Genomic DNA, 12,834 nt, shown 5'->3' with positions numbered 1-12,834 from the left:
GATAGAGCGCTAGCCTTGAGCTGAAGAGCTGAGGGACAGCACCCAGGCCCAGAGTTCAGGCCCCACGACCGGACCCAAAAAAAAAAAAAGTACTGTGTTCTATCACAAAGAACAATTATTAAACACATTGCTTTGTTCAACGTACCAAGTAAATGAAACCAATTACAAGGCCTAACATAATACCAATACAGTATCTCCCTCAAAAAACTCTTAATTTATAAAGTTTATTAGTTTGTAATTGATTTATCTGCATTATTGTTTCATCATTAAATTATTTTATCATTACAATGTTGTTAGTGGCTTTCAATCTTCCTTACATTTTTCCTAAGGTATCTTTCTGTCATTTAAATGAACAAACCTCACCTTAAAGACATTCATGACTAGCCAGAGGTGTCAGCTATACACATGGCCTACCTAACCAGCTTATACAAAACAGTGCTTATTTTTAGGTAATAATTGTATTTGTGGAACCTGAAGTAAAGTAACCAGAGGAAAATGGAGCAGGTATTTTTCACATTGTATATATTCAGATCTTTAACCGTCTAGTACCAAATAAATAATGTATGTGTTCTAAATAGTCCAAGAAAACTAAATATTTATATTTCCTTTTAAGTACAAATATAACTTTCCAATCTTTTTTGGATTTTTTTTCTTTTTAGACTGGATCTCACACAGGCCAAGCCGGCCTAAACGTATATAGCTCAATCTAGCCTTGAAGTTGTGATACTCTTTGCAGTCTACTGAGTGCTTGTATTACATTCAATTTTCCCCATTCCTAGTTTCCTTCTCAATTTTGAGTGAGGTATGTCTAAGATATTTTGTTGAATAAATGATATGAACATTCTTTAAAAACTATGTTTTGAATAACTGTGTCAATTTTATACATAAGACACAATGATAATAAAGTAAGCAAAGATAAAGATTCCAAAACGAACAGAAAAAGGTAATAAAGAAAATCAGAACAGAATACCTAAAAACAGCATCCCAATTCAAATATTTTCCTTGTTTGGAATCTGAATGCCTATCTAAATGTTGAACTGTTTCAGGGTCCCGAATTAGACGCTTAAATTTCTCAACTTCTTTCTGCAAATGAAAGACAAACATTAGTAATGTGTTACCTACCACACATTTTTTCAAGGAAACATTAAATATCAATAATTTATTACCCTTCGTTCTGTAGCTCTATCATGTTCCAGTTGCCGGCAGCAAATAAGCAAATCATTAAGTGCTAGACTCATGGTTCAGAATTGCAGAACATACATCCTTACTGCAAAACAAATAAATACAGGGAATGGGGTGAACACATGCAGCAGTGGTACTCACTAGACACTATGTAGAAAATGAACTATACAACTTGTGGGTGGGGATGGAGGTAAAAACCAGGAGAGAGTGAGGGAAGGCATGACATTGTCTAAAAAGAAACATAACTCATTGTGTGGCCCAGTGGCTCACACCTGTAGTCCTAGCAACTCAGGAGGCAGAGATCTGAAGATCATGGTTCAAAGCAAGCCCGGGCATGAAAGTCTGTGAGACTCTTATCTCCAATTAATCACCAGAAAAGGAGAAGTGGCGCTGTGACTCAAGTGGTAGAGCGCTCACCTTGAGCTGAAGAGTGGAGGGACAGTGCCCAGGCCCAGAGTTCAAGCCCCATGACCAACAAAAAGCAAAGACAAAAACAAACAAAAAAAGAAATGTACTCATTACCTGATTTAAGAAATTATAACTCCTCTTTACAGTAAGCCCTCTGTCGCAATAACTATAACCCCTCTGTACATCACCTTTATAATAGCAATAAAAGACTAAAAGTAAATAAATGCATATTCATTTAACTTACTTTTTTGATGCTGGTATTTGAGTTAAGGCTATATATACCAAGATATATATACTCTACCACTGAGCCACACTCCTAGCCTATATATAATTTTTATAGACTAAGGTACTGATATGTAATTAGGTCTAATTGTACAACTAGCAGCACACTGTAATCAAGGGCACAATGATTTTTCTTTATATTTCCGTATGAGACTTTCTTTAAATATGTCAAAACAATGCTTCAACGTCACTTGTTTGCTACTGCACTGTATTCATAAACCACCTGGTTGAATGGCAACACCTTTATACAGCTACTTAGGATTGTACATATACATATGTGTGTGTATATATACGAATACTATATCCATAACAAAATTGTATTGGTTCAAATCTGCAACCCACCACTTAAAAGTCATAAAGCAGGTGACCAAATCTCTTCATTTGTTTTCTCAATGATAAAACTAGCACCTAGGATAGATTTATTTTAACACAGTGCTGGAACCCACAAATGTTGTGTAATTATCGGATTTCTTTCTGACTGTCTCCTTAGCCTCCGGATGGCTTTTTCTTCTGATCAGATTTCAAAGGCCTTACTGCCATCCACTCGTATGACTTCACCATGCAGAAAACTCTCCCAATCTATTTCACTTGATTTCAGCTCGCTCGCTCGCTCTCTCTCGAGCTCTTTAAAAAGGACCTTCCATACTTTGTGCCTTTACATTCATTCCTACCCCCCCCCCCCCCCCCGCTCCTGTCCATAGAAGCTCCTTTTCTTCTCCAAAACAACCGAAGACTAAGATCTCTAGGTGAATTTGCTTCTCTCGGGGTAAATTTCCAGAGAAACTCTACAATAGAGTTTTCTACCACTGGTTCTTCGCTGCGAAATGGAGTCATCGTCCTGACTCTCAGTACCCGGGGTGGGGGAGTGAAGAGCCGAGCCCCCCCCGTACCCCCCCCCCCAGCCCTCACCTCGGCTCAGGACTGCCAGCCTCCCAGGGAACCCGTCCGGGGAGCTCACCAGGCGGCGGCTGCAGAGCCCCAGCCCCGAGGCTCCAGTCCACCCCCCCCCCCATAGTCGGGATTTCTTTACTTCTCCGAGAGGGAGAGAAACGGGTTAGTCAAGCCACTTACGTACATCTAGACCCGGGGGTGACAGGAAAGCGGGCCGCCCCACAGGGAGGGGGGTGCCACTCCGGGCCTCTCAAGTCCACTCGGGGTTCAGGGAGGGGAGGTGGGGACCGACGGGCTGGAGAGGGCCGCTCCGCAGTGTCGGACCCGGCACCGGGCGGGACCGGGGAGCGAGCAAGGCCCGAATCCTACGCGGACGTCCCCTCACAGACCCCGCGCCGCGGCCGCGACCGACCAAGCCGTTTCTCCGGAAGCGACGGCGGCTGCGGCCCTAACTCCCACTCGCCTCGCTTATTTTGGCTCCCCGAGGTTGGCTGGCTGGTTGGTTTGTTTTGCACCAGGGAACGCACACACTTTGCTCCCGCTTGCGGTTCAAACGCGGCGCGAACGCACAGCGTGGACGCGTGGTAGGGAGCAGTCAGGCAGCGACCAGCAGTTCAGCGCGTGCGCAGAAAGAGCTCGAGCTTCTCCCCCCCCCCCCCCCCCCCCCTCGCCCCGGCGCAGAAAGGGGGTCTCGTGAGGACTCTCTGCGCGTGCGTGCGGACGTCACGGGCTCCGTTCAAAACATTCGTCCACCCCTTCTTCCCCGGAAAAAAAAAAAAAAGAGAGAGAAAGAAAAATTCCTCCAGGTCAGAGGAACCGCGCCTGCGCCGCGTGCACCAATGGCGAGCGGCCTCGCGTGTGTGGCTCGCCCGCAGACAGCGAAGGATGCACTCCGCCCCCTCGCCCTCCCTCCTCAGCGCCAGCCTGCCAAGCCTGAGGGCGGAAATGACGACAGCTCCGAGGCGAACGGGGGCGGGTTTCATTTCGGCGCCTTTCTTTCTTCCGCGGAAGCGGTTGGTTGGCGTGGAACGAAAGAGGCGGGACAAATTGCCGCGGGTTCAGTGCCGCCACTGGAACCGGGAGATGCGGCCCCGCCGCCGCCGCCGCTGCGTTTGCTTTCACCCGGGTCTCTTCGCTCCCTGCGGCTCCTGCCGCGGCGTGGACCATGTTGCTCCCCTCGGATGTGGCGCGGCTGGTTTTGGGTAAGCGCGGACCGGGAGGGAGGAAAGGAAGGGCGGGGGGGGGGGGGTTCGAGACCTTCGGCCGAGCGGGACGGAAGGACCTCCGGGGCCGGAGGCTTCTCCTGGGTGGGGAAGCTTCGGGGTTTCGCCCCCACCCCTGCTTTCCGTGTGGCGGGGATTCCCGGTCCTGCCGGGGCCGTGGGTCGTGTGAACGGGGCCGTGGGGATGCGGGGGGGGGGGTGTGAAGATGCTGCCGGCGGGGGTCGGCCCGGACCGCCCTCCCCCGCCGCGGGTGGCGGGGGGCCTGGACTCGCGGGGAAGCGCCAGGCCTGCACCCTCGATCGGGGACCCCAGAGACCGGGCTCCTCTAACGTGCGGGACGGGCTGCGTGTGGTGTTCTTTCAGCCTCTCCCTTGTCGGAGCGGGTTCCAGGATTAGGGAGAGGCGGATTGATTTCGCTCAGCCCTGGGGGAAAAAGCCCTTCCTGACGCCCTTCTCCTGATCCGACGTGAGGACGACGAAATGTGGGGCCGGAGGGGGGGGGGCGGTGATCTGTCCCTCCCAGACCTCCACGCAAGACGTCGCCCGGGGTGGAGGTTTGAAATGCAAGTTGCATGTTTTGCTGCTGCTGCTGCAGCTCGGATTCTTTGGATGAGCAAAAGACCCTGCGAGGGGACCTGCGCCTTCGGGGTTAGAACACGTTCTCCAGTCCTAGGGTTCTCCTCCATTTGTACTTGGGTAGTTCGTGGGCCACTTAGCTCTCTGGGGGTTGGGGGGGAGTATTGTCTGCGTGAGAGTCGGGTTTTGTTGTTGTTTGGCTCCCGTGTAAAAGGGATTATTGTACTGCTGGGAATAGGAGCCACCCCAGCTCAAAACCCTAGCCAAGGATTTACAAACATCGTCTGCGACAACGCTGAAAGTAAACGACAAAAAAAAAAAAATCCGTACTGAGACCAGGTCTCTCTGGGTTTCCACAGGCATTGCTGCCATTATTTTATTGTTGGGAAAAACGCCCATTTGTTTTCTCCATATTTTCAAATAGCCCTGTCCAAAAGATGTGTGTGGTGTTCTTCATGGTACATTTTACAGGAAACACTCGGGGGAAATGGCTTCACCGGCCATTTTTTTTTTTGAGACACTAATGACTGAAAATTACAAATTACTATTGTGTTCATGTGTATTTAACCTTTTATCTATTTTTAACAGAATCGAACACTTGTAACTATCCTAATATTCATACCCATGGTTTTAAAATGTCGCTAATCTTGTGGTTGTTACATTTATGAGGTTTATATGTAAATGGGTGAAAAGTAAACTTTCACAGTATACAGACAGACCCTCTCGCCCCCTGCCCTCCTGCCCCATATATATTGTTTGCTTAAGAAGTTTGACTTTTAGGACTAGGTGTGGCTCCAAGTAATAATAAGCTTACTTAATAAGCATGAGCTTGTCCTGGATTCAAACCTTAGTACCCCCAAGAATTTTTATTTTATGTTTTTACTTTTAGCAATTTGGTGATCCACATGAGTTTCAGTAATCATAAGCTTAAAAATAGTTTCTCCACCTTGACATTCTTGACATTTTGGAATGGATAATGGTTATACAGAATTGTCCTGTGCTTTAATACTTAAAAACATCCTTGATGGCTAGCCACTAGATATCTTTAATACACCCTCACTCCTGCCCAAGTTGTGAGAAGGAAAAATGTCTCTGTCTATTGCCAATATGTCCCCCAAGGGCAAAAATCACCCTTAATCAAGAAATCCTTAAGAAAACAATTTGTTTTTTTAATTCGGATAATTCACTTCAAGTTGTATTCTTTGTCCACAAATAAGTTCTTCTGAGTGAGTGCCATTTTTCTGCTTAATGAACAAAAATTCAAGTCATTTCTTTTTAATTCTCAAAACCTGTTATTCACATTACCATTCTTCCTGCCATCAGTCCTAGCAGTGTACCTCATCACATTTGGTCTTGGACTTCTGTTGGGACTTCCTCTTTACTTGTTCTTCTTGCTGTTCATCTTATTTGCCTTTGTTAGATATCTTCTTAAAGCATTCACGTCATACCACCTGTTCTAAAAGTTGAAATAGTTGTGCTTAAATAGTTATGGGAGCTTCCAAAACTATGGGGCCCTTTTTATAGGTAAAGGGCCAAGAATTTCTTCAGTTTTGCTAAATAGTTACTTGCAGAAACCAGTGTGGATGTTCAGCATAGTAGATTTAATAAGGGAATTGGTTACACTAGTGATAGAAAAACTAAGATGCCTAATGGTTTACCTGAAGCAGCTCAGAGATTAGCCCAGCAGAAAGCTTTACTACACTCATCAGAAGGACTAGGAGACATAAAGCAACCCAGAGTAAACTGAGGCTTGGAATACGGCACTAAGACTTGTATGAGCTCTGGTCACAGAGGAAATTCTAAAAAGGGGGTGAGAGAATGGGCTTCTTCCTTTTGCCCTCTAATCTGCTACCAGAGCTTCCCATGAAACTAGTTGACATGTGAGCCTGAGAGACCTTGCCTATTTGGAGGGCAGGCTTCCTCCCTACAGAAGAGAGACGGGGAAGAAAGAAGAATGCATTTGAGGGCAGACAGGACCGGGACGGGCACATCCCCCAATGGATCAAGAATCACTGGTTCTATTAGCCTTTATGTCACTGAGACATAGGTATTTAGTAAGTATTTACAAAGTACAACTGTGATCATGTCATTCCCCTTCATCTAGCTGAATGATAACTTGTACTCATTACTAGAATATCAGTAATGAGCTTTTCAAGGTCCTTACCTATTTTGTCTTTTCTGCTGCATATCTAGCTGTTCAGTTTACATGGTTTGTATTGCATCCCTATTGAGCATGTTTCCCCAAATCAACTCTGCATGTTTTCTGTGTCTCTGAGGTTCCCAGCCTTCAGGACTCACCTCCTCCTTGAAGCATTGCATGATTTCCCCCAAGCCTGGTGCCAGTCTCTTGAACCCTGATGTTCCCATGAAGTAAACCACTCCTGTTTTCTTACCACTTTTGCATTGCAGTTATTTGTGCTAATATCTTCTGTCTCCTTGTAGATCACAGATTATTTATAGATTGAGACCTTGCTTCTGTTTGTGGATCTAGTAATCCAAGGCTTTGTAAGTTAAGTCTTCCTAAGAGTTATGTTTTCAAGGACATTGAACTATCCTGGAAATTGGTAGAATATCTCATGATATTTTCATAAACAAGACTTTTCAGGCTTCTTGCTCTTTATTTTTCTTTCCTTATAAGTAGGAAGAAGAGAGGGAAAGTTGGTAACCTTGATGGAGTTAGGGTTTTACCTTTCCATCACCTGATTGAGAATTGGTTTCTTGATAATTGGAAACATTTTTGTAGGCAAATAACTAGTTAATCTGGTATAATGACAAGTTTTCAACTGTTTACTGCAGAATTTTTAAACTTCTAGGACACAAGTAAAGCACAATATGTAAAATCTAAAATGGGAACTCTAACTTGCTCAAGTAAGCACTTTATTTACTTATTTATTTATTGTCAGTACTGGGGCTTGAATTCAGGGCCTGGGCACTGTCCCTGAGCTGCTTTTGCCCAAGGCTAGCACTCTACCACTTGAGCCATAGCACCACTTTTGCCTTTTTCTCTTTATGTGATACTGAAAAATCAAACCCAGGGCTTCACACCTACTAGGCAAGATACCACTAAACCACATTCCCAGCCCTAAACATGTTTTAAAAAGCAGAACATACTACCTCTAATATCAGTATGGTTATAACTTGAACTTTTTTTTTTTTTTTTTTTTTGGTTATAGTGCTTAGCCTCTGGGCCTGGGCACTGTCCCTCAGCTCTTCAGCTCAAGCTAGTACTCTACCACTTGAGCCACAGCGCCACTTTCGGCTTTTCTCTGTGTATGTGGTACTGAGGAATAGAACCCTGGACTTGCTAGGCATTAACCCTATCCATGCTAGGCAAGCACTCTACCACTAGGCCACATTCCTAGCCCCTAACTTGAGCCTTTTCTCAAGTGTGTGCTATGTAAGCACATACTGCCTTATGGTATGCCTTGAATTATGTGAACTATTTTTTTAATTATCTTTAGTTGTAATTGAATTACCATTCAACCAAGCCATGTATGAACACAATGTGTCTTGATCATTCTCCCCCATACCTTCCAACCCCATCCCTAAGAACCTTTTTTTTTAACCCTCTGTGTACCATAGGTATGGTATTAGGTATTTAGGTATTAATTAATACTTTAGGTAATTAATACTTTAGGTATTAATACTTACAAGTATTGCCTCTTTCTTTTGGTTGATTGTGGGGCCTAAACTCTGGGCCTGGGCACAGTCCCCCAGCTCTTCAGCTCAAGGCTAGCACTCCACCACATGAGGCACAGCGCCACTTCTGGCCTTTTCTGTTTATGTGGTACTGAGGAATCGAACCCAGGGCCTCCTGCATGTAAGGCAAGCAGTCTACCACTGAGCCACCTTCCCAGCCCCTCATACTTGCCTTTGTAGAATATTTTTATCAGCACTGGATTAGTAGGAATTTTTGTTAGTAACTAAAAATTTCTTTATGGAAATTATTTCTAAGTTCTCAAAAATTATAGGGCTGTACTGTTGTCACCTGTAACTGTATTTTTAACTAGGTCGTAGTAATAAAAAAAAAAAAAAAACTCCACTGAAACTGGGGAAAAGCAAAGAAGGGGGTGGTGTCCTCCAAAAAAAGAAATGACCCATTACCTGACTTATGAAATGGTAACCCCTCTGTACAATGCCTTAATAAATTTTTAAAAACCCACTAAGATGATCTAGAAAGCCATTTACCATGAGAGTTTAAGAAGAAAAGGTCATTCTTGGGGATGAAGAGATAGAATGGCATTGAATAGGTCAAAGAGGAAATTAGTTTTAAAAAATTAGCAAAGTCAGTAAAGCTCGATACAACAGTTTTCCCCTTCCCCCATCTTCTGGAAACCACTAATCTACTTACATATATATATTTGCTATTTTGGGGCACTGAATGTAAATGAAATATAATATGATGATCTTTGTCTGACTTCATTCACTTGTCTTTTGTTTTTTGTAGTTCTGGGGTTTGAACTCAGGGACTTGCGATTGCTGGTCTTATGATTTACTCTTGAGCTGTGCCCCCTGCCCCTGCATGGTTTATTTTCAAAATGGATCTACGTCATGACTGTGTTTTTTGTTATCCTAGTGTTTGTGAATTGTTAATTCATTGTGGTCTTGACCACATATTTTCCTAATGACAAATGAAGTTGAGTAACTTTACATGGGTTTATTAGCAATTTTCATATCTTTGGTGAAGAGATATTTATATCTTGGTATCCAGAGCTGGAGGGCATGGCTCAACCATAGACTCTTGCCTAGCAAGCTAGAGACCCTGAGATCAAACCCCAGAACCACCAAAAGAGGAGATAAAAAGTGCTTCAAAACCTTTCCCAGTTTCTTAAGACTACTTTTTATTACTGTTCATTAAGAGTTAGTTATGTAGTTAGGCTTGTAGTCCCTTACCAGGTATATGATTTGCAAATGTCTTCCATTTTGTCATCTGCCTTCACTTTCTAGATAGTGTCATTTGGAAGCATATAAGTTTCAAATTTTGATACTTGCCTTGTTTTGGTTGCTTGTGTTTTAGGTGTTGTTTCAAGAAAACCTTTTGCAAGTGTTTTTAAGGAAAGATTTTGTCAAAGTGTTTCGTAGCGCATCTTGCAAGGATAATGTGGAGTTGGGTATTTATTAAGCATATATTATCTACGTTATCTATATGTGTGTATATGTACATATATACACACATGTATGTGTACACACATACAAATAAATACCTTTGAAAGAATTCATGAAGGATCAGTATTAACTCTTCCTAACTCATAGTTTTGTGTATTTCACAAACCAACAAAACCATTTGGGCCTAGGCTTGTTTTGTGAGCAAAAGATTTTTGCTCAAAATGTTATTAGAAATTTAATTGCTTTACTTGTTAATGTTTATTTAAATTTTCTATTTTTTCAAGATACCAGTCAGTTCTGGTAGTTTGTGTATTTCTGGAGTTACCAGTTTTAGCTAGAGTCTACATTTTTGTTATACAACTGTTTTATAATATTCCTTTATAATCCTATATGTACTTCTAAAATGTAGATAATCATGTAAGCTCTTATATTCCAAATTTTAGTAATTTGAGTCATTTTTCTTCTGGCCAGTCTAACTGAAGATTTCGTTAGTTTTGTTTTGTTTGAACTTTTGGCTTTATTGGGTTTGGGGTGTTTTTTTTTCCTATTGTTTCCCTTATCTGTAGGTCAGTTATTGGTACTCTTAATTTCTTTCTGCCTGCTGAGGACTTATTTCCCTCTTAATTTTTTAAGCTTGAAGACTAGACTGTTAAGATGTTTCATCTTTTTTCATATATATTTGTAGCTAAAAATTTTCCACTATATACTGCTTCAGAGTCAGCTCATAAATGTTTCTGTCTTGGGATTTTAATTTGCTGTTATTTTAGCTGGTGCTTGTTATTTAGTGAGCTCTTTGAGTCAAATCTATAAAGCCTATGTTCTTCTAAGGGTTTATATTCTGTGAATGGACATTCCTTAAATACCAGGATCAGGTAAGTTCCTCATTGTTTGCCAGTAGGATCTGTGCATGCGTTGGAGCATGGTTTATGCACCGCTGAACAATTATAACCTCTTACCTTGTTAAGGATAAAGTTCTTATTAGAATTAGTAATACTTCGATTCCCAAAGGGTATAAAAACCTGAAGAATTTCTTACCTCTCACACACCGTTGGCTGGTCTTTCAATTTGAGTAGTAAATCACTAGGCAGATAGGGAGGCATGCAAGTAATCAACATCAAGAAAATACGGGGAGTGTTAATTTGGTAATAGGATTTATGCTATGGACTGCTCTAGTCATTACGGAAATTACAAGATAGAGAGGGCGATCTTTTTTTTTTTTTTAACCATTTCTTTATTGGTTTTCCTATAAACATTACTAAGAAGTAATTACGCTTTGTCATACACCTCATTCCACAAGCTTAGCTAGAATTGTTTCTTATGAACAAGCCACCTATTCTACTTATTACCTTTGTATTGGAGTACAAACTTGTATTTCTAATCATGGCTGTAAGATACCAGCCTGCTCTGTCTAAGATCGTGTTTATGATATGTTCTAGTATTTTCAGTAGCAGTTTTACCAAAGGTCCAGGATTTACTGAAAATGTATTAACTTGTATTTTTTATTTAGGTTACCTACAACAAGAAAACCTCACTTCTACCTGCCAGACTTTTATTTTGGAAAGTTCAAATTTAAAAGAGTATGCAGAACATTGTACTGATGAAAGTTTCATCCCAGCCTGCTTACTGGTAAGTTATTTCTTCCTTAAAGGAAATACTTCATCATGACCAACACAAAGAGTAAATTAATTATTAAAAACTCAGCTAGAAGGATAAAATAATGGCATTCATAGGGAAATGGATGGAACTAGAACAAATCATGTTGAGCAAGGTAAGCCAAGATCAGAGGGACAAACAGCACATGTTCTCCCTGATACGCAGGTGTTAAAATACAATGAGATATGACAAAACAGGACTCAAGTTACCCATATATAGTGACCAAAAGAGGAGTTCTCAGGAGAAAAGCACCAAATCGCAATGCCCAAGCACCCCTTCGTTTGTACGTAAATAATAGGCATACTGAAAACAACCCCAAAGATAAGGAGACAGAGGACCTCTTCTTAATTTGTCCTATCGTTCTTAAGATGACTCCATTCTTTACCTCATACATGGTGTATGTGCACGTCTGAGGTAAGTGGGGAGCAGAGCACAGAAGCAATGGAAAGTGGGTGAAAAAATACAGCGGAGAGGCCCACCAACTGCACTGGACATTGATGAAAGTGAACAAAGCAACTCAAGGGCAGTGATGGGAGGGAGGAAATGAGAGAGAAGGAAGGAACAGGGCTGGGAAGGTGGCTCAGTGGTAGAGAGCTTGCCTTGCTTGCATGAGGCCCTGGGTTCAATTCCTCAGCACCACATAAGCAGAAAAAGTCGGAGTAGCACTGTGGCTCAAGTGGTAATATGCTAGCCTTGAGCTGAAGAGCTGAGGGACAGTACCCAGGCCCAGAGTCCAGGCCCTATAACTCACCACCAAAAAAAAAAAAAGTAATTGGCATTTTGAGATTTGGGTAATGCTTGATCTTTTTCTTTTCAGTCCTTATTTGGAAAAAACTTGACCACAATTTTGAATGAATATGTAGCTATGAAAGCAAAAGGTAAGAAGAATTCAGGTTCAAGAATTTGTTTTATACAGCATTTACTTGTTATTAGAGATAATTTTTGAAAGGCTTAGTGTCATAAAGCCCTGAGAAATTGTCTCAGCTACCTAGACATAAATATTATTTGAAACAATTCATTTGTGTTTGTATTTAGTAAAACAAAAATTCTAAAACTCTGAAAAAATTAACCAAAATCCTTTAAAAAAAAGAAAGAAAATTATTAACTCAGTCTTTGCTGTGTGTTACAGTTTCAGACAGACAGTTTTAATTTAGTGGGGAAATTGTTACTGCTTGTTCTCTACTGTAGATTGTTTCTATAGTTTATGGCTTATAATACAAGCAGAGTAATTATCATTAAAAAGTGACTAGCAGCCGGGCACCGGGGGCTCACACCTATAATCCTAGCTACTCAGGAGGCTGAGATCTGAGCACTGCAGTTCAAAAAGCCAGCCTGGGCAGGAAAAGTTTGCGAGACTCTTGTCTCCAATTAACCACCAGAAAACTGGAAGTGGCACTGTGGCTCAAGGGGTAGAGCGCTGGCCTTTTGCTGAAGAGCTCAGGGACAGCGCCCAGGCCCAGAGTTTAAGTCCCACAACCGACAGAAAAAAAAAGTGACTAGCATAATTATTTGT

The 12,834-nt window shown here is 42.2% G+C and overlaps 2 protein-coding genes across 4 annotated transcripts in view; one reads left to right on the top strand and one right to left on the bottom strand.

The window, feature by feature from the left end:
• Positions 1–3,141, bottom strand: part of Atm (ATM serine/threonine kinase) — a 94,516-nt gene extending 91,375 nt beyond the window's left edge. For both annotated transcript variants that reach the window (XR_006147851.1, XM_042682764.1), the window contains exons 1-3: positions 2,948–3,141; positions 1,167–1,267; positions 971–1,083 (exon numbers count right to left, since the gene is read on the bottom strand). Coding sequence is in view for 1 of the 2 variants with exons in the window: in XM_042682764.1 (XP_042538698.1) it covers positions 971–1,083; positions 1,167–1,238 (185 nt within the window). In the remaining variant the exon portion in view is untranslated. The remainder of the gene's footprint in view (positions 1–970; positions 1,084–1,166; positions 1,268–2,947) is intronic.
• Positions 3,142–3,822: 681 nt separating this feature from the next.
• LOC122110304 (protein NPAT) overlaps positions 3,823–12,834 on the top strand; it is a 31,023-nt gene continuing 22,011 nt past the window's right edge. For both annotated transcript variants that reach the window (XM_042682841.1, XM_042682840.1), the window contains exons 1-3: positions 3,823–3,965; positions 11,176–11,294; positions 12,139–12,199. In XM_042682841.1, coding sequence (XP_042538775.1) covers positions 3,929–3,965; positions 11,176–11,294; positions 12,139–12,199 — 217 coding nt within the window. In that variant the 5' untranslated portion in view covers positions 3,823–3,928. The remainder of the gene's footprint in view (positions 3,966–11,175; positions 11,295–12,138; positions 12,200–12,834) is intronic.

This window comes from Dipodomys spectabilis, unplaced genomic scaffold (genome assembly GCF_019054845.1).
Source record: "Dipodomys spectabilis isolate Male_0828 unplaced genomic scaffold, ASM1905484v1 ptg000076l, whole genome shotgun sequence".
Lineage (NCBI taxonomy): Eukaryota > Metazoa > Chordata > Mammalia > Rodentia > Heteromyidae > Dipodomys > Dipodomys spectabilis.
The sequence above is the reverse complement of the archived record's forward strand: the minus strand, read 5'-3'. Positions and strand labels throughout refer to the sequence as shown.